General features: G+C 46.7%; 1 protein-coding gene across 2 annotated transcripts in view; it reads right to left on the reverse strand.

Moving 5' to 3' along the window:
• Positions 1–17,997, reverse strand: part of WDFY4 (WDFY family member 4) — a 247,195-nt gene that overhangs the window by 106,901 nt on the left and 122,297 nt on the right. For both annotated transcript variants that reach the window (XM_040242853.1, XM_040242852.1), the window contains exons 36-39: positions 15,942–16,180; positions 15,033–15,154; positions 13,384–13,569; positions 12,523–12,659 (exon numbers count right to left, since the gene is read on the reverse strand). In XM_040242853.1, coding sequence (XP_040098787.1) covers positions 12,523–12,659; positions 13,384–13,569; positions 15,033–15,154; positions 15,942–16,180 — 684 coding nt within the window. The remainder of the gene's footprint in view (positions 1–12,522; positions 12,660–13,383; positions 13,570–15,032; positions 15,155–15,941; positions 16,181–17,997) is intronic.

Here is a 17,997-nt window from a genome sequence, read left to right on the forward strand (position 1 = left end):
CCTTTTCGGGAGTTTTCATTCCCCAGGTGTTCAACAGCTACTCTTCCCTCTCAGCTTTATTATCACTCACAACCTATGGCACTCACGAGTCTGCCCCTAGCCCGCACACCAGATCCCAGACAAAGAAGTCTATGAGTCAGGAACCATTTGGAAGAATCCATCTGATGCGCAAGCTCAGCTACTCCTCCTATCATTCCTAATTAAACCAGTAGATACTCTAGCCTCCAAGAACCCCTGAGAGAACCCCCAGGCCTGGACTCCATGCTATCTGGCTGTTTCCACTCCCTCCTCCACGTCCAGGCCCATCTCCTTCCATGACAGGCCTGGAGCCAAGTTTGCACCAACCCCCATTGACAACAGTGATGAGATGAAAATTTCAGAACTTCCTGTTCTGAGACTTTGAAAGACTTTTTTAATTAACCAAAATGGTTTCTCATAATAGATGGGTCCCAGGGCGAGAAGGCGGCTGTAACTCATGCGGCAGGCGCCTCGCGGCCGAGCTGGGAGTGAGGGGCTGGCGGCTGTGATGGCAGCGGCGCCTCGGGGGGCCCCAGACTGATTCTCCACCCCATAGCCATCTGCCGTTTTTTAACATTTATATAGTTTGGGACATTTCTGTCTTATGAACTCTGAAGCATTCCGCACCAGTGAATACGTTTAAGTTTTAAATATTCAAATTTAGAGGAATAAATAATCAAAAGATGTGCTTTCCCCGGCCAAAATCATAATTTTTAAAAGTTGAAAGCCTTTCCTGTAATGATGTTACCCCACCCCAACCACAACATAAGTTTCTGGAAGGCAGGCATACCTCACATTAGGAAATCTAATCTATAAAAACCTGAACCTCAAAATAGATTCCTAGGTATAATTAGCCTCCAAAGTAAAGGACTGAATTTAGTTTTCAAAAGGATTCAACCCAGCATTTTTCAAGTTGCCAAGTTCCTAAGCAAATTTCGGATCTATTAATTTATAAAATATTGACCTATCTACATATTTTTCAGAAACGCATCTACTGTAGTTCTTCTTAGATATAATCTAGCTAGGGAGATAAATACCTGGACTTCAAGGATTTGTTAAACGTAAGGTCCTGTGTTATTCATCTCTATATTTTTAGTGAGGACTCGTATATCTTCGACAAATCCATGTGCTGTTGAACTACATATGATGAAGTATTGAGTGCCTTTGATGTGCTCCCCTTCTGCGGAGCATGGTAATGGAGCCTTTCCTTAGTGCCAGTTACAGTGATCAGCAGGACGCAGGACCATGAGCCAGCCATGGGACCAAGTAAGTTATTGTCAGTATTAAATACTCTTATTCTGTGGCCTTTGCATTCTTAGTAAGTCATGATATAGTAGACCACATTAAGTTTTAAGAGTAAAAAGTCGATAACACTGATAGAGAAATTCTATGTGCTAGTTGAGATAGGTGCTTGCTACATGTTAGGAGAAGGTCACCATCATGCAATTTTAGCAGAAGGATCCCCTGGTCAGGTCAGGGTCTCTGCTAGCCTAGCCAACTGTCCTTTGCATGAATTGGAAAAAGAAGCCCTCTCTGGAAAGATGGGGCCCTTCTCCCAGGCCAACATAGACTACACCACAGCTCACAGCTTATCAGCAGAGCTTGGGGATCGGTCCCAGTAATGCCCATCTCCAAGTGGGTCCTTGGCCCCATGCCAGTGAGTTTCTCAGCTGGTGTCACTGTAGTCTGGCTGGCCTCAATCCACTGACAGTCGCTGCACAATGTGTCCCGCCCCAGGCCCCAGGACACCAGCCTCTCTCTGCTTGGACTACAGGGATATCAGCACCCACAGTGATGACCAGCTAGCAGTTCCTCGGGCTCTACTCGTGGCCAAGCTCTGACACTGATCATCTCAAGAGGACAAGAGGCAGTCTCTCTTAGGCCTCTGTATTTCTCTCTGCATTTATCTGAAATCTTGTACCTACATAACTGAGGGGCCTGGATCGATCACTACCTAAATCCATCCCTGGAAAAAATTATCCAATAAGTAGTGTAAAAGGTTCAGTATCCTGAGAAGAGACTTTTCCTCCTCCCTGAACTGATGACATCAGCTAGATGCTAAGACAGCCCAGTGTCTTCATGGGAGAAGATGGTGATTGTGGCATCATGGGCACTGAGAGCTCACAGTAAACTGTAGGCTTTAGTAAAGCACAGCAATTCTAGGGTTCCATCAGGATCATTTGAAGAAGGGAAGCCCTGGGGCTTTGGGCAAGGTGGCTTCTGTCTTGGGAGCCTTTTTCCAGCAAATGTCTAGAGACTGATGTTTTAGGAAAGGTCCTAATCCAACAAGGTTATGTATTCAGCATGACCACAGGCCCATTTCATCAGAAACGAAGGGGTTGCCCTAAGAAAGCAGAAAAATGTGAATCTGCAAACAAGAAGTCCAGACCACACATCTGATCTGGGCAACTTCCCTTTTCCCTGTGTGCGTAGGGACTCATGCTCTGAGCAAGTCATTGATTGTTTTCCAAATGGAAAAAATACATTGAAAGAGTTGACCTAAAATGCCTTTAAAGGGCAAGCTCAGCTAGAGAATTTAAGTAACAGAAAGTTTTCAGGAAAAAAAAAATCAGTTGCGATATTGTTAAATAAACTGTTAAATAAAATGATCAAATATGCGCAAAAGCACAAAACACAGTAGCAAATATACCAACTAAAGTCTCTGCATACAGCATTGTAATCTCGCAATGATTCAAACATTGAACAAATGGCAACTTTAATATATACCATTAATAGCAAAATGTCTGCTTTACTGATGAAAAAAAAAAACCTAAAAACTATGTTGCTCTAAGCAGTTTTGAAATGAATATCTGATTCAAAACTTCCCCTGTGCATATAATCACATGCTAATTTACATTTTAATTACTTCCTAAGAAATCAAAAGCAGTTGTTGACAGAAGAACATAATGTCAGCTTCACGGTGCAACGTTGGTGGATGCTTAATGAACTTAATTAGATAATTAGTGATGTTAATTATCCTTCTATTATGAAGATAAAGCTGTCTCACAAATGATGCACTTGGTAAAGAAACATCATTAAAGGTATCAGTGTTTGCTTTGTTCGTTTACTTCTATTTTTCAAACTCCTGTAACAAGGACTCGTGATAGCCTGGTAATACTTCAGCCTCTCTTAAAACTGGAAAGGAGAGCCACTGTTGCCATCAGCCTCACATCGTGCCTCCGCCTCATTCTGGATACTGTGTATTGGTGACGGGACTGCTGCTTCAAACCCCCGGTTGTTGGGACCTAAGTCTGTGGCCAGTTGTGGTACGGAGTTTCTGCTTCACAACATATGCTTCCTGCGGGCTCTAACATCTATTGTTTTAAGAATGGGTCATGTGGGGACTTCCCCGGTGGTCCAGTGGTTAAGATTCTGAGCGCCCAATGCATGGGGCCTGGGTTTAATTCCTGGTTGGGGGAGTAGACCCCACATGCTGAGACTAAGTGTTTGCATACTGCAAGTAAAGAACCTGCATGGTGGATCAAAGATCCCTCAGGCCATGGCTAAGACCTGGTGCACTGAAATAAAACAATATTTTAAAAAATAAAATAAAAATTAAAGAATGGGACGCATATACATGTGTGAGCATGAATGCCTGTGCATGTGTGTGTCAAAAAGAGAAATTAAGAGAGGAGGTGCCTTGGTTGAGTGCCCAGACCACTAGAAGAAAACCTAAAGGGCTAATCCTCACACACACACACACACACACACACACACACACACACACACACATAGCCCTGGCCTCGTGAATTTCCACGGGCCTGCACTGCTGTATCCCCAGCTCCATCACCAGGAGGCTCTCCCGCCCTGGGCAACCCCATTCTGCATATGCTGTGGGAACATCTGCCTGCCTGACCAAGGGCTATGATACATGATACATGGACTTCACTTTCAGATGGAGTGAAATAAGACACTTCAGAGATTTAAGCAATAAGGTACTGGATTTCACCAGTTTTCTCTTTCTTGTCTCTGAATACTGCCACAGCCAGAACTTAATGGAGGTTCTTTCTGCAAGTAATTCTAGTCCAGACACACCACGAAGAGCCCTAAGACCAGGCCGGGGAGGGTGGCATTATTTTTAGGGTCAGTTATCTCGGGAAAAGCATCAAGAGAAAGTGTCACTGGCAACCTTACCCACCACAATTAAGAAAACCAAGATTCCATTTAACAGAAGGTCTCAGGAACAACGTTCACATCAGTAGAAGCAACGCACACTTTCCAAAGTCTTTTTTAAAGGACAAGTGCTGTGTGCTTAGTCCCGCAGTCAGGTCGGACTCTTTGTGACCCCGTAGACCGTAGCCCACCAGGCTCCTTTGCTCATGGAATTTTCCAGGCAAGAATACTGGAGTGGGTTGCCATTTCTTACTCTGGGGGATCTTCCCGACCCAGGGATTGGACCCACTTTCATTCATTTCTGAGTGCTTTTATTCCTCTAACAGCTGCTGCTGCTGCTGCTAAGTCGCCTCAGTGGTGTTCGACTCTCTGCAACCCCATAGACAGCAGCCCACCAGGCTCCGCCATCCCTGGGATTTTCCAGGCAAGAACACTGGAATGGGTTGCCATTTCCTTCTCCAATGCGTGAAAGTGAAAAGTGAATACTGGAGTGGGGTGCCATTGCCTTCATCCTCTAACAGAGTCCCATTTAATTACTGGCTCACAAGGCTTTTCCCCTACCGAGCATTGCAGGGCTTACGAGCAACTGTGATTGCTCATGAAGCTTGTGTCTGCAGGTCTTCTCTTCTCCATGGTTTCAGGGGCTCGTTCTTCCAGCCCATTCCTCCACCGATGTGCTGACACAGGCTATCTTTCTGACCTCCTGCCCCACCAGGAGAATGTATTATCAAGACCTCACCAATCTCTGGGTTCTCTCACTCCTTCACTTTCAGAAGTCCTCACGTGTCTTCATTTTCCCTCAAATTTAAGCTGTGCTGTGCTAAGTCACTCCAGTTGTGTCTGACTGTTTGTGATGCTATGGACCGTAGCCCGCCAGGCTCCTCTGTCCATGGGATTCTCCAGGCAACGATACTGGAGTGGGTTGCCATTTCCTTCTCCAGGGGATCTTCCCAACCCAGGGATAGAACCCGCATCTCTTACACCTCCTGCACTGGCAGGCAGACTCTTTATGGCTGCACTGCCTGGGAAGCGAATTTAGGCTCCCTCCTTCCAAATATCTCTCTTTAAAGGCACATTCATCTCTGGGAAAGTCCTTTTCCTCCTGCCCATGAACATCTTGTTGAATTTATGACAAGTTTAAGTAAAAATAGTCCCCATGAGAACCTTCTGAATTTCAGATTTTTTAAATTTCCAACACCCTCTTAAAAGGCTTCCTAGGTGTTGCCGTGTTGGAGAACCCACCTGCCAGTGCAGGAGACCCAGGAGGCATGGGCTTGATTCCTGGGTCAGGAAGACTCTCTGGAACAGGAAATGGCAATCCACTCTAGTATTCTTGCCTGGAGGATCCCATGGACAGAGGAGTCTGGGAAGCTGTGGTCCACGAGGTCGCAAAGAATGGGCAGGACTGAGCGACTTGGCACGCACACGTGCACACTCCCTCTTAAAGACTTTTGTCTACAATTTGTGAAGCCTTATACGAAGGTCATAGGTGCAAGGCCTCGTACTGAGGACACAGATGCGGAGCCCCACACCAAGGTCATCTCAGGAACTGACTGAACCCCCATAGCAACCGTTGCCACGAGCCCCCCTGATCTAAACCATCCAGCTCCCTGACCCCATATTAGGTAAAAACCCGTCCAATTACCTAAACACATCCTTCCAGCAGGAATTTCCTTTGTCTTGAGGCCATAAAAACAGGCTCTCTCTCCCTTGAGCCGGCCTGCTGTTCTAACAGTCGGCTCTCCCTGGCCTGTTAGGAGGTCTGCCCGCTATGCTCGCGGCGCCCTCTTTATTTCTGCTCTTTGTTCTTAATAAACTCACTCTTTCTGAAATGCTCTGGCCCGCAGACTATGGCATTATTCATTTACAGTAGAACATCTCTGGGAGTTCTAACTTCTGAGTTCAGCATTGCTTTTTGACTTCCTTGGTTGGTCCCCCGGACTCTACCACTTAACTTCTCCGTCATTTCAAAGCCCTTTCTTTGCTATTATCAAAAAGTTCTTCCCAGTCCTGGGGCGCCCCTGCTTTACGATACATTTCATAGGTGAGTGAAATCTGAGGCTTCAACCTCAAGGGCTGCTCACCCCTGGACACGAAGGAGCCAAATCAGTAACCCGGAAAACGTTGCGTCCCATCAGACCTCACCCTCCTTCCTGAAACAGGGGAGCGGGGTTCTCAGAGGCTCGCGGTGCCTTCAGCATCAGCGAGACTGAAATTTCTCAGCAGCAGGAGACAAAGGCAAACATGCCAGAAAGCAAGACCGAGAGCGGCTTGATCACTCCCAGAGCGACCACTCAAGCTTTCCATTCTGCACTCTTCCTTCTTTTTCTGCAGATTTAATTTGGGCATCATGATTTCTTTGAAGAGAAAATAAGTATAAAGGAACATTTACACACGAAATGATATGATGTCTGAGAGGTTGCTTCAGAATTATTCTGGGCAGATGGAGAAAGTGAGTGGGGATAGTGAAGAGACGAGATTGGCCAGGAATTGAAAACTGTGTAAGTTAAGGGATGAATAGATATATGTGGATTCATTTTTTGTTTTCTCTACTTATATATCTGTTTGAAAATTTCCACAGTGAATTTTAAAAAGGAAAACTTGTAACATTCGCAGAGTGGATGGTCACAAATGTCATTTTCCCTGCTAGGGACCTGAGTCAAGATTGCTTTTAGCCGAGCTATCACCCCATTGCTGGCCTCAGCCAGCATCTCCTCCTCCACCAGGGACAGGACTGCTCCGTGGCCAGGGATGGGATGTAGTGGACCTGGGCACACATTCAGGGAAGTAGCTAGCGGCAGGACTATGGTCGTCCTACCCACACAAGTGACCAGCCTCGGAGACCATCAAGGCCCCAGGCATGGGCACTGCTGAGTTTGCAGGAAACTCTGCTGCGTCTGGGTGGGCAGGGGCTCACCCACAGGGCAGCCTTCAGGAGACCTCATGGGCCCTTGGAGTAAATGCTTAGTGCTTTCGTGTCCTTGCCAGGGCAGACTTAAATTCTTGCGAAAAACTTGTCTTTGGTGTTTTAGCTGCTGCAGTGTGCCCTTCTCTGGCTCTCAGGGAGTTCTCACTCTTCTCTGTTAATTCTAATAGGGCCCTAGCTTCCCTCCATGGGTCATGTCAGCATTTTAATATAAGACTTTGGAAACAGCAGCTGAAAACTTGCTCAGCTATCACCAAAACCAGGGAAATGTGGCGGACACAAGCCCAGCTCTTCCCCCGCCTTTTGCTTCACTATAAATCTTCTAAGTTTGCTCAGGTGAGGTGTACGTGGCCCCTGCATGGGACATCTGTCCACACGGGTACAGTTTATCACCGGAAGACAGTGGGGTGAAATCCAGCTTGTGCTTTGCTGAACAAGACACAGGTCAGGGGCCTGCGTCCACCCAGACGGGCTCCCACCTCCTTATGGGATAGAATTGGCCCCCAACACCCACCTGCTGGTCCCCTGGTTTGTTCCTTCCCCTCCTCCGCAGAGCGCCAGGAAACATCTGGATCACACACCTCCCACGCCTCCCACCCGTGGGTGCATTCCGTTCTCCTGGCTGATTCAAGAGGCCTGGAGCTAGGACCCATCTTCCGTGGCCCTGCATTTTGGTTTGCTAACCCCGGCCATGGGCAAACAATTTTCCTCGTGTGTTCTTTGGTTTCCACCACTCCAGCCACTGCCTCTGCAGCCTCCAACACCTCCCGTGTGAACGATGCTACAGCCCCAGCCTGTCTCTTCTCCCAAGGGTCCTACACTCCAACACAACCTATACGAACAGAAATAGGCCATTCTCCTGCTTGACCCCCAGTGGCCCCCTGATCTGCCTCCATGCCCATCCCCTCCTCACATCCACTCGTCCTCACAACCGCTTCCCACCTGACTCCCAGCTCCCATGCTCCATGTGCCCACTTCCTCTTTGCTGATGCTTAAAATATACACAAAAAACAGAAGATGGCATGCTTTATGTTTTGGAATAATTTTGGATCCACAGAAAAGCAGTAAAGATAGTACACAGAATCCCTGTCGACCCGTCACCTAATTTCCCATAACAAGCTGTGTCTGCCAAGACTAGGAAGCCAACATTTGTTGTTGGTGTTTTCCCAACCTATTTTTAAACAAGAAAGGCTGAAGCTGAGCAGGTGACCAGTGTCACCTGCTGTGAAGAGGGATGGCTGGCCAGAGTGTGCCCTCTGATCTCCCCAAGCTGAGAGAGGCATAATAAAGTGACTTCCTGGGCACCCTCAGTTGGCCTTTGGTGACCTCAAGGGAGCCCAGGGTCCCAACCTCTGTCCCATACACTTACTCCCACAGCCTTCACCCTGGTAGAGACCATGACTTCACGTTCTGATCCCAGAAGGGACTGTGATGGAGGTCAGGGGGAGAAAAAGAAGAAATACCATCTATCATATCAGTCTTGCCTCAAAGTTCAGCTCACCTGCCAAGAAGCGAGCATTTTCTACTGAAAATGAAACTAGGTAAAAGGCATCAGGAATCGGACGCTGTGTGTCTCCCTCCAAGAAACAATTTATCAGTGCTCTAGAGCTGTCAGCTGCTGACATGATAAGGAATAACACCAAATGAATAATGTTTCCTCCAAACCCAACTCCTTTAATTACAAGCCTCTTCTTTCCAGAAGAGAGACAGAAGATGCAGAAACACCAATTTCATGCACTTGTGCCTGAATAATGTCTCCATGCTGCTTTTTCCAGATGGCGACCTTCTCACTGGAGGGACTAATGATGTGGGCATATTTAGGGAAAAACCAATAACGGAGTCTTTAACCTTCAACAACAAAACGCGTGTTGTACAAAATGTTCCTTGGGATACATTAGAAAATATCAATTACATTGCTCACTGAGGTGTAATCAGCTGTAATAATCAAAATTAATTTTTAAAAATAATTAAACAGACCCCAGGGCAAATAGTTGTGTTCTTATCCTATGGCATCACAGTGTACATACGTACCTGAGAAGTTGCCCCTTCTGTTAGCAACAAAGGCACCTAGTGTGGAGGGGTGACGGATATGGTCTCTACAGGCTGGCAAGTTGCTTTCCACAGAAAGGAGGGACAGCCCGAGGCACCTCCCCATACATTCTTTAAGAACCTTCCATGTACTGCCAGGCACTGTACCCACCCCAGACTGAGTTACTGGTAGGAGATGCTGCTCAGCAAAGATTCAGTTACTCTTTTTAAATTAAAGCATGGTTTAATTTGTTTCAAAAATGATTTGTCTTTTAAAATTCCACAAGACAGAATAAGCTATAGAAAAGATAGGCTGGAGGTAAAATGGGGCTCAACCAAGAAGTGTATGCAAATACATGCGTGGCTTGTACATGTGTTTGCAAAAATTTATCCCACTGGGCATGTGCAGTTACCCCAGTTGGGCCATGCTTATCTCTCTGGCTTCCAAGTGCCCAAATGAAAGAGGAAAACATAACCGTGTCAGGAGTTTTCCTTTTTATAAGTTGCTGCAGAAAGGCACAGTCCTTCCTGGCACTAACAGCTGAGGGACATGTACCCTGAGGCTGTCTGGCCCCCACTGCAATCCAGCCACACTGCTAGGACCTCCAGCACGCTCCTGCCTCGGCGCCTCTGCCCGGCGGTCCTCCCTGCCTGACCATTCTTTCCCAGGGTCACAGGCTTCTATCTTTCTTTATTTCTCTGCTCTCACACCTCCCCACCAGAGAAGACTTCTGGCCACCTCCATCCAAGTGGCCCAACACCTCTCTCTTCACCCTACCCCACTTACTGCTCCATTTTTCCTTGTTGCAATTAGCACCCCAACATTACAAACTTACTTATCTTCTTATTGTCTATCTTCACCTACTAGAATGCAGTCTCCTTGGAAGCAGAAAATATGCTGGTTTCTCCTTCTGTAATCTCAGTACTTAGAGCAGAGTACTGAATAAGCACTCAATAAAAATTTGTGGAGTGAACGAATGGATGGATGAGACCTCAGCTGCTGTAGAAGACATCTTCAGCAGTTTGCCTTCACCAAAGACAAAGCCAGCTTCAAATATTTTTCCTTTCAGGTCTCTCCATGTGAGCCAAAAGCAAACTGCTATTATATAAGTCATCTGTAAACTGACATGGCCCCAAACACTGCTGTCTACTCAAGCTTCTTTCAGGTGGGTTGTTCTCAGCAGACCTCCCTAGGACTCAGAGGTGCTAAGCTGTGTTAGTGGTAGCAACCTGGCAAGAGGCAGTTTCAACAGTGCCGGGGTTCCCATAAAACACAGGGGCCCAGTCGTCGCTTCCCCAGCTGCCCAGCCAGACTCAGCTGTCCTCCTGGGGACAGCAACCACTAACTTGGTCAAGGAGTTAGAAGCTTCAGAGAAGCCCAGGGAAGAGGGGCTGGACCCTTGCTACTACAAACGACACTGGTGAGGAACAAGTGCTTGGGTACAAGCAGGGATAGTCCTGCTTCCGAGGGTGGGGGCAGCTGAACCACAGGCAGGATGGTCTTCGCCTTGAGCTATAAAGTAAATTGGAATTTTGTAAATTGTTCTATTTCTAAAGCACTTACACATTCCAAGTGCTTCCACACAGTCTAGTGGAAGCAGAGCACACTTCTGGTTTGAAGTCCAGGAATCGAAGCTCTGAGAGGTTATGGAACTGTCTAAGTGTGTGCTCAGCAGTGCAGAGACCATGAATGAAGACCCTGTTTCCACTCTGCCACTTCCTGGCTGCAAAGCCCTTGATTTTTTCTTCTTCTTCTTTTTTTTTTTTTTTAGATTTTATCACACACCTATAAAATGAGACTAAAAATAGTTGTGTGGTGTAGCTGGCACAGAAACCTCAGTTATTCAGTCAGTCAGCCAGTAAGTCTGTAGACAAATATAATGAGCAGTGTCTTCCACAAGCCAATTCACTGAGGACACAGCCTGCCTTCAGCTCTGAACACCAGGGCTCAGCCAGCCTAGTCAATTTCATGGGCCCCACCGGCCAGCCTAGTCAATTTCATTTTCCATCTTCCTTTCCATCTTGGGCTTTCTCTGCTTGTCCTGAAGTCTACTGTTTCTGAAGCTTGGAAAGAAGAAGCTCCCCTTCCCCAGGAGGTCTGGGCACTTGCAGGCAGCCCCTCATTCCTCTCTTCTCCCAGCATCCAGCCATGGTGCCCTCCCCATCAGGCATTGACCAGAGTGGATAACAGACCCGTGGTGACAGTAAGACCTAGATTCTGAGCACATGTGGAGTCAACCTCACTCTCCAAAGTTATATGGGCAGAGCTCCAACTGTGTAATGTATCTGCCAACCATCTCCCGCACTCCCTGGGGAGCCCCTTCTCACCGTTTCCCACAGGTATTTGTCCCACTGTGGAGGTCAGGAGGTAAATGACTCAGAGGAGTTACGTGAATTTCCCAAGGTCTCTTGATCCTAAGGCTATGACTATTGAAGGACTACCTTCTGCCTCTAAAGGTAAGTCAGTGATCCCAGCATCAGAATATATGACAGACTGTGTTCTCCAAGGAGAGCCTCGGCAATATTTCTAATACTATGTGCTCTTGCAGAACCTTGCCACCTCCCTACTAGGAGGTAGAGTGTTTTTGCCCTCCCCATGAACCTGGGAAGAGTTTTGTGCCTGTCTGGACCAAAAAGGACCACAGCAGAGGTGATGTTGCATAGCTTCCAAAGCTGGGTAATGAAAGGCAATGGGGCCTCCACCTTTCTCTCTCCCTTTTTCCATTTTTCTCTCTCTTCTTCTCCCTCACTATGGAAATGTGAAACTCAGCCACTAGGTAGTAAGGAAGCTTAAGATGCTCAACAGTCGCAGCCAGAGCCAGCAGCAGCCCCCAGATGTGTGAGTGAGTTCTCCCATGATCTCACCTAAGACCCCAGACATCATGGAGGAGAGATGCCCCTAACTCCTGCTGTGCCCCAGATCCCTTACCACAGCATGCGCGATCACACACACACACAGAGTCATGTCGGTATGACTGAGTTTTAGGTGGTTTGATATGCAGTTTTAGAGACATGAATGAGAAACCCCCAACAACTCATCCCGACGTGGTCAAGAGGCCCCACCACCGTGTCTCCCAACAGCGCTTCAGCCCCCTTTGCTGCGCTCACACACCCAGCTCCTGCTGAGCGGTGGGGTAGGGCTCTTGTAGTACACCTGGCTCAAAGCCAGTGGGCACGAGGATTGGTTTGGGTTTTAACGCCTTAAGGAACAGCTGCTCTCGGCACTCAGGTGGAGCCCGTATTAACTTCCAGCTAAAGCTAACCTAAGACCTGACTCCCCAAATGTAGGCTCTGCTGGGAAGCCACAGGTATTGCCCTTGAATGTTTGGAAGAACACGGAAGCAGATCCTATCCAGGGACAAGAGAGAGAAGCCATGACACATGGGTATTTGAAGCAAATGTCTGATGTTTCCTAAGGCAAAGGAGCCTGGGCTCACCTCCGCTTTGTACTCAGGGTCCTTGGTCTGCCGCCCAGGCATCAGCCTCATGGCTGAGGACAAGCTGCCGCTCCATGAAGAAACTTTGCCGTGGTGTCCAACATTTGAGCGACTGGCCAGTGCCTTCTTTTCAGATGCTGATGATAGAGAAGCAAAGACATCAGAGGTGAAGTTAAGAGGGAGACACACATGATTTCTATAGTTTGCTTGGCTCTCAAAGGGCCTTCCAGGGGCACAAGCCCAGTATGCCCATCTCCAATAAGGGAAACAACCTAGCCTAAAAGTTTGAATCATTATGAATTTTTTGATGCTGAGAAACTTAAAAGCAAGTATGTGAGCCCATTGTGAGTAATGACCTCTTTAAAATGAAACTTAAGACATCATTCCTACAAAGGCATTGACTAATATGAGAGTAAAAACGTTGAGTCACTGACAGAATGCAAAAGCTGTTAATATCTTTGGGATGAAGACTTTTACTTGGAACTTGAAAACCTGAGACTCCAGGTCATTGCATGACTTGGCAAAAGGTTTCAAACCGGATATGTGAATATCAAGGCAGGACCTAAAACCCTAAGTCCCAGAGTCCAAGCTAGAGCTCCAACATGAGGCCCTTTCCTCTAAGAGATTACTAGAGTCTGCTTGCTTGCTTGGCACCTCTGGCCTTCCTTTCAGCTGAGATGCAGAGCAGCATTAGTTCTTTGAGCAAAGACTTAGGAGGCTTCGGTGATGTAAATCCCACCCACCAAAGGGATGAGAGAGAAGGTGTGGTGTAAAAGGCTCTGGGCCCTGAGTGGAACTCCGGGGGAGCCCGGCTCTTTGAGACTCAGAAGTTCTGTTCCCTGAAGCCAAGGAGACAGAGACCTAGGTAATGCTGCCAGGCCTTGAGCATCGTCTCTTCCCAGAGCGGGGTGACCTCCTCGATCTTCACATCACTCTCTCCAGGTTTCACAGAAAGATCGATTTTGAAGGTGTCCTCCAGTTCCTGCCGCCTCTGTGCCACGAGCTGCTGCCAGAGAATCCGTACGGTCTTCTGGATATTGTGCTGAACTAATGGAGAGAGTGCATCGCACAATCAGAGCAGCCTCAGTGCTTCCCCCAGAGAAAGCCAGGAGATGGCATATCATGTTCCTTTTATGTGCATCTTTCTTGAACATCACCTCAGCTTTGCAGGCTCCAGCCAGAAAGGTGTCAGTATGTAGAGCCATAGGACAAGGATAATAGCTACCAACATCCTTGTGACCTGGCCTCTCCCCCATCTCCACCACCAAGTCCTGCCTGCCTCACGTGTCCAGAGCTGGGAAACATGATTGATGGGCTCAAGGAGCCTCTTTCTCCCATCCTCAATCCTGTCAGATACCAAACAGAGAGATACCCTGTGTAAGCTCTAGGTAACAAAATAGCTCCCCGCAAACAGCTCCTTCGAACCTTGACTTTCATGTTAGCCCCTCAGGGGGATGGACCCAGGGGCCCAGGCACCAAGCCAGTTTTCTCTGTTCATACTTCCAATTACCAACCTGTCCCGTGCCCAGGACTTGCAGGGAGATGGGCAAAGCCAGCCAGTTGTAACTGCTCTGTGCCTAGCCTTCTACTCTGAACTGTGCCTGTCTTCTGATTTGGGGTCACTTGGCTCCCTCTTCAGTACCAGCCTCTATAGCTTGTCTTTCTCACGCCAGGGGAATGGACAGTGTTCAGTCCACTCTACTAGTTAAATCCCAGAATGCAAGTATTCATGTTGTAATTAAGACTGCAGCAGAGTAAACTCTAAACACACAAGATTTTTGAGCACTGGCTTTGGGCACAAGTCTGCCCAGAAAATAAGGGCCCTTGTCCTTTCCACCTGGCATCACAAGGTATCACAAGGTAAGTGTCACAGTCAGCCAACTAATGTGGCAGAAGGTCTGCTGAGGCATTCTGGATCAAGAGGGAGAAATTTCTCAGATACATGGATCTGGCTGCCTTTTCTTCCCCCCGCAAACCGCCAATCCCTGTAACTTGATTGGATGCTATCAAATCCAAGAATAAAATCCAGTAAGCCAAATATCTTATAAGGTAATGAGGTGCTTTACTTCATTTCCATTTTCTAGAGAATAAAGCTGAGAGACGGTTAGGTTATAGCTTGAACTGAGTGAGATAGCATACCTGTTTCCACATCTCGTGGTCCAAAGAAAAGTCAAGAGATCAGATAAGAAGTTAAATCAACTTACAGTGAAGTTCTCAGGCTTTAGTTAGTATACCAAGTTCTTAGCCTCACCAAGTCCCACAGAACTTTCCCTTTATCCATCCGCACATAGGTCCATCCGTTCTATTTCTTGTATACAAAGATCACTCCAATTTTATTCTCTACATTACCTTGCTATATTATTACATTGTTCTAGGACCTCTTCTGGCTTTAAAGAATCTTCTTCATAGTATTTGCTCCCTTGTCTTAGGGGGAAAAAATGAAAAATGCAACCCTAGCAATTACCACTATCCATCTACTCCTCCACAAACAAACAACAAATAAAATGTACCATCACTCAAGCTTGGGAATTCTTCCCCTCTTTTTTCTCTCACTTCTTCGTTTGGAGAAAGAAAGACTTGATGATAAGGCGTCATTCTAGGCTTGGGGTCCAATCCAAATCCTTCTGGATAACTAGTAGAGAAGAGATTGTTCATCATGAACTCCAGTTTCTTTGGGATCATTTCATTGTTCCTTGTTACAAATAATTATCCTGCAAACTCAGTACACATCAACATGAAAAAAGAAAAAAAAAACTTGTCTAATCAAGTTAAAGCAAGCATCTATGACAATTTCCACGACAGATATTTTACAGATGCATTTTAGAAAAAAAAAAACTGTCTTTTTATTTCTTATGCTCCCAACAGGCCCCCTCCACCCTCTCTGGGTTTCCCCATCATTTCTTTTTGCAGATTCCTGAAACACTGAAATCTGCCTTTGCTTGGCACTAATCTCATTCCCTGTGGAATGGGGCCAGGGCCAGCTTCAAGGGCCTGTGACTCGTGCAATTGCATACGCTCCTCACTCGGAAGGGTCCCATGCTTGGGCTCTGCTGTCGTAATCTTGAAATTCTTAGTAATTTTTGAACAACAACCCTGTATTTATATTCTGCTGGAATCCCACACGTCATATAGCTGGTTCTAAATAGGGTGCAGTGGTTCACATCTTACATTCCCTATGGGCCACGTGCTCCAGAATTCCTAGAGGTATTCATGTCCAAGTACCCTCTTCTCTGGGCCCATCACCCAACCAAGCAGAAAAGACAGTACATGTTTGTGGATTGAACCAAAACTGAGAAACAAGGATATGAAAAAAGACCAGTGTATGAGAATGCCCATTACTGAAATTTCTAGGATAAAGCCCCTTTGGGTTTTGGAGGCCTCTTCGCCATGTAGAGGGATTTGAGGAGAGCAGCTCTAACCTTCTTGCGCTGAGCAGCAGCAGACAGTGCATGAGGCACATGAGGAAGCTGGCGTTGGAGTTATAGGTGGCGAACAGGATGTCCCAGTGCTCCTGGAGAAAGCCCAGGGTGCTGAGCAGGCTGAGGCACTCGGAGAGGGACTGGTGGGGCTTGGAGAGGCTGTAAAGGATGACTTTATTCAAACTGCTGTACAGAGCGCTGATGGCAGTGTCCTTCTGAGAAGAGGCATTCTCGATGACCTGCGTCATGAAATAAACACACACACACACGTTCTCGATGGCCTGCATCATGAAATAAACACAAACACACGTTCTCGATGGCCTGCGTCATGAAACACACACACACACACACACACACACACACACACACACACTTGGGAACACTTTGAAGTTTAGACACCTACCCAGCTAGTCATGAAAATGATAGAGTCTCAGAGTCCTTTCTGTATTCCAAAACGTGACATTTCTAAAATCAAAAAAGGACTACTTCCCCTACCTTGGATCTTCTATTTAAGCAGGTGACCAATGAAGGGAATTCAAACATTTAAGTCTACCAAAAATAGGTATAAAAATTAAAAGTTTACCACAGTCAAATTATGCAAAGCAGCCATGGGGAACCAGAGATTTCCGTGTTACCAATGTAACAAAGTCGACACTCTGTATACAAGAACGAGCTACTAATAGCATCTAGTTTTAAAAACATGTTATTAACTATTAATACTTGTTGTCAGACATGAATTGTTATGCTATTCCAGTTACCATGCTAAGTATGTTTTGCATTTATTTGCATATGTCTACACATATTGCTTCATTTAAACATCATAACAACACCATGAAGTAGACACCAAGATTATCACACTTTAGGGATAAAAAGGCTGAGAGTTTGAGAGATGGGAGAGATAGGTGCTCAGCAAGAGTAAAAGCTACACCAGACACTTGAGTCATCCTCTTAACCACTGCATTTTCTAAAGGAGAGGTGCGCTCAAATATCCATGGGCTTCAGCATGTGAGGGATTTCAGAGGGTTGAGGCAGAAGGTCCTGATCTGTGGTCTGAACATTGAAGCCATCCATCCGTTTGGCTTCGTTGAAAAGAATCCACAGAACAAACGCCACGTGCAAAATCTTCCAGTAGATTGGGAAGGTCCTCTGTTACTTTTAGATTGCTCTCTTCAAATTTCATAGGTAATGCAAGTTTTATACTAATTAAGTGTTACTTTAAAATGCTGGACGTGGGGCTCATGTTTTTATCATCATCCTCTCCTCCTTTGAAAGATGGGTCACATCTTTCAAACTGAAGTTAAGAGTTGTGAGAGTCACAGGTGGTGAGCAGGAGAGAAGGGTGGTGGGTGTGGGTAGTGAGAGTCCTGGGGCCTGGCACCCTGCTGAACATACATCTGCCCCAGGAGGCACCAGCTCTTTGGTATTAACTCTGAGTATTTGCTTTGACCACTAGGGAGCTGCTATGGATTGATTGTTAGTGCCACCCCCAAATTCATGTGTTGACACCCTAGTATTATAATGTGATGTACTCAGAGATGGGATGGGATGTATTCAGAGATGGGATCTCTTGGAGGTGACTAGGTCCTGAGGATGGAGCCCTCAGGATGGGATTAATGCCTTTACAGGAAGAGACAGGTGAGCCTGCATGATCTCTCTCTCTCTCTGTTATGCTGAGGGCACGATGAGAAGATGACTGTCCCTAAAACCAGAAAAAGAGCCCTGGCAGGTCAGCTGGCACTGTGACCTTGGACTTCCCAACCTCTAGAACTCTGAGAAATGAATGTTTGCTGCTAAGTTTCCCAGTCCCAAACTCACTAAGACAGGAACTTGGTGTTGCTCTCATTCTCAACACAACCTCCCAAGAATCCGATTTTAATCCCCTTGGAGCTGACAAGGGATATTTCTCCCTTCCTGGAGTTATTTTTGAAGAAGCCTCTGAGTACCTTCCTGTCAGGTTGCCTGGAACTGAGCATCAGCCAGACTGAATGCCACTCTAGGAACCGTGCCGAGGCCCTGACCTGGAGCATGCAGGTGCCTCCCAGGCAGGAGGTGCTGG

This window comes from Oryx dammah, unplaced genomic scaffold, assembly GCF_014754425.2.
Source record: "Oryx dammah isolate SB20612 unplaced genomic scaffold, SCBI_Odam_1.1 HiC_scaffold_6, whole genome shotgun sequence".
In the NCBI taxonomy this organism is placed as follows: Eukaryota; Metazoa; Chordata; class Mammalia; order Artiodactyla; family Bovidae; genus Oryx; species Oryx dammah.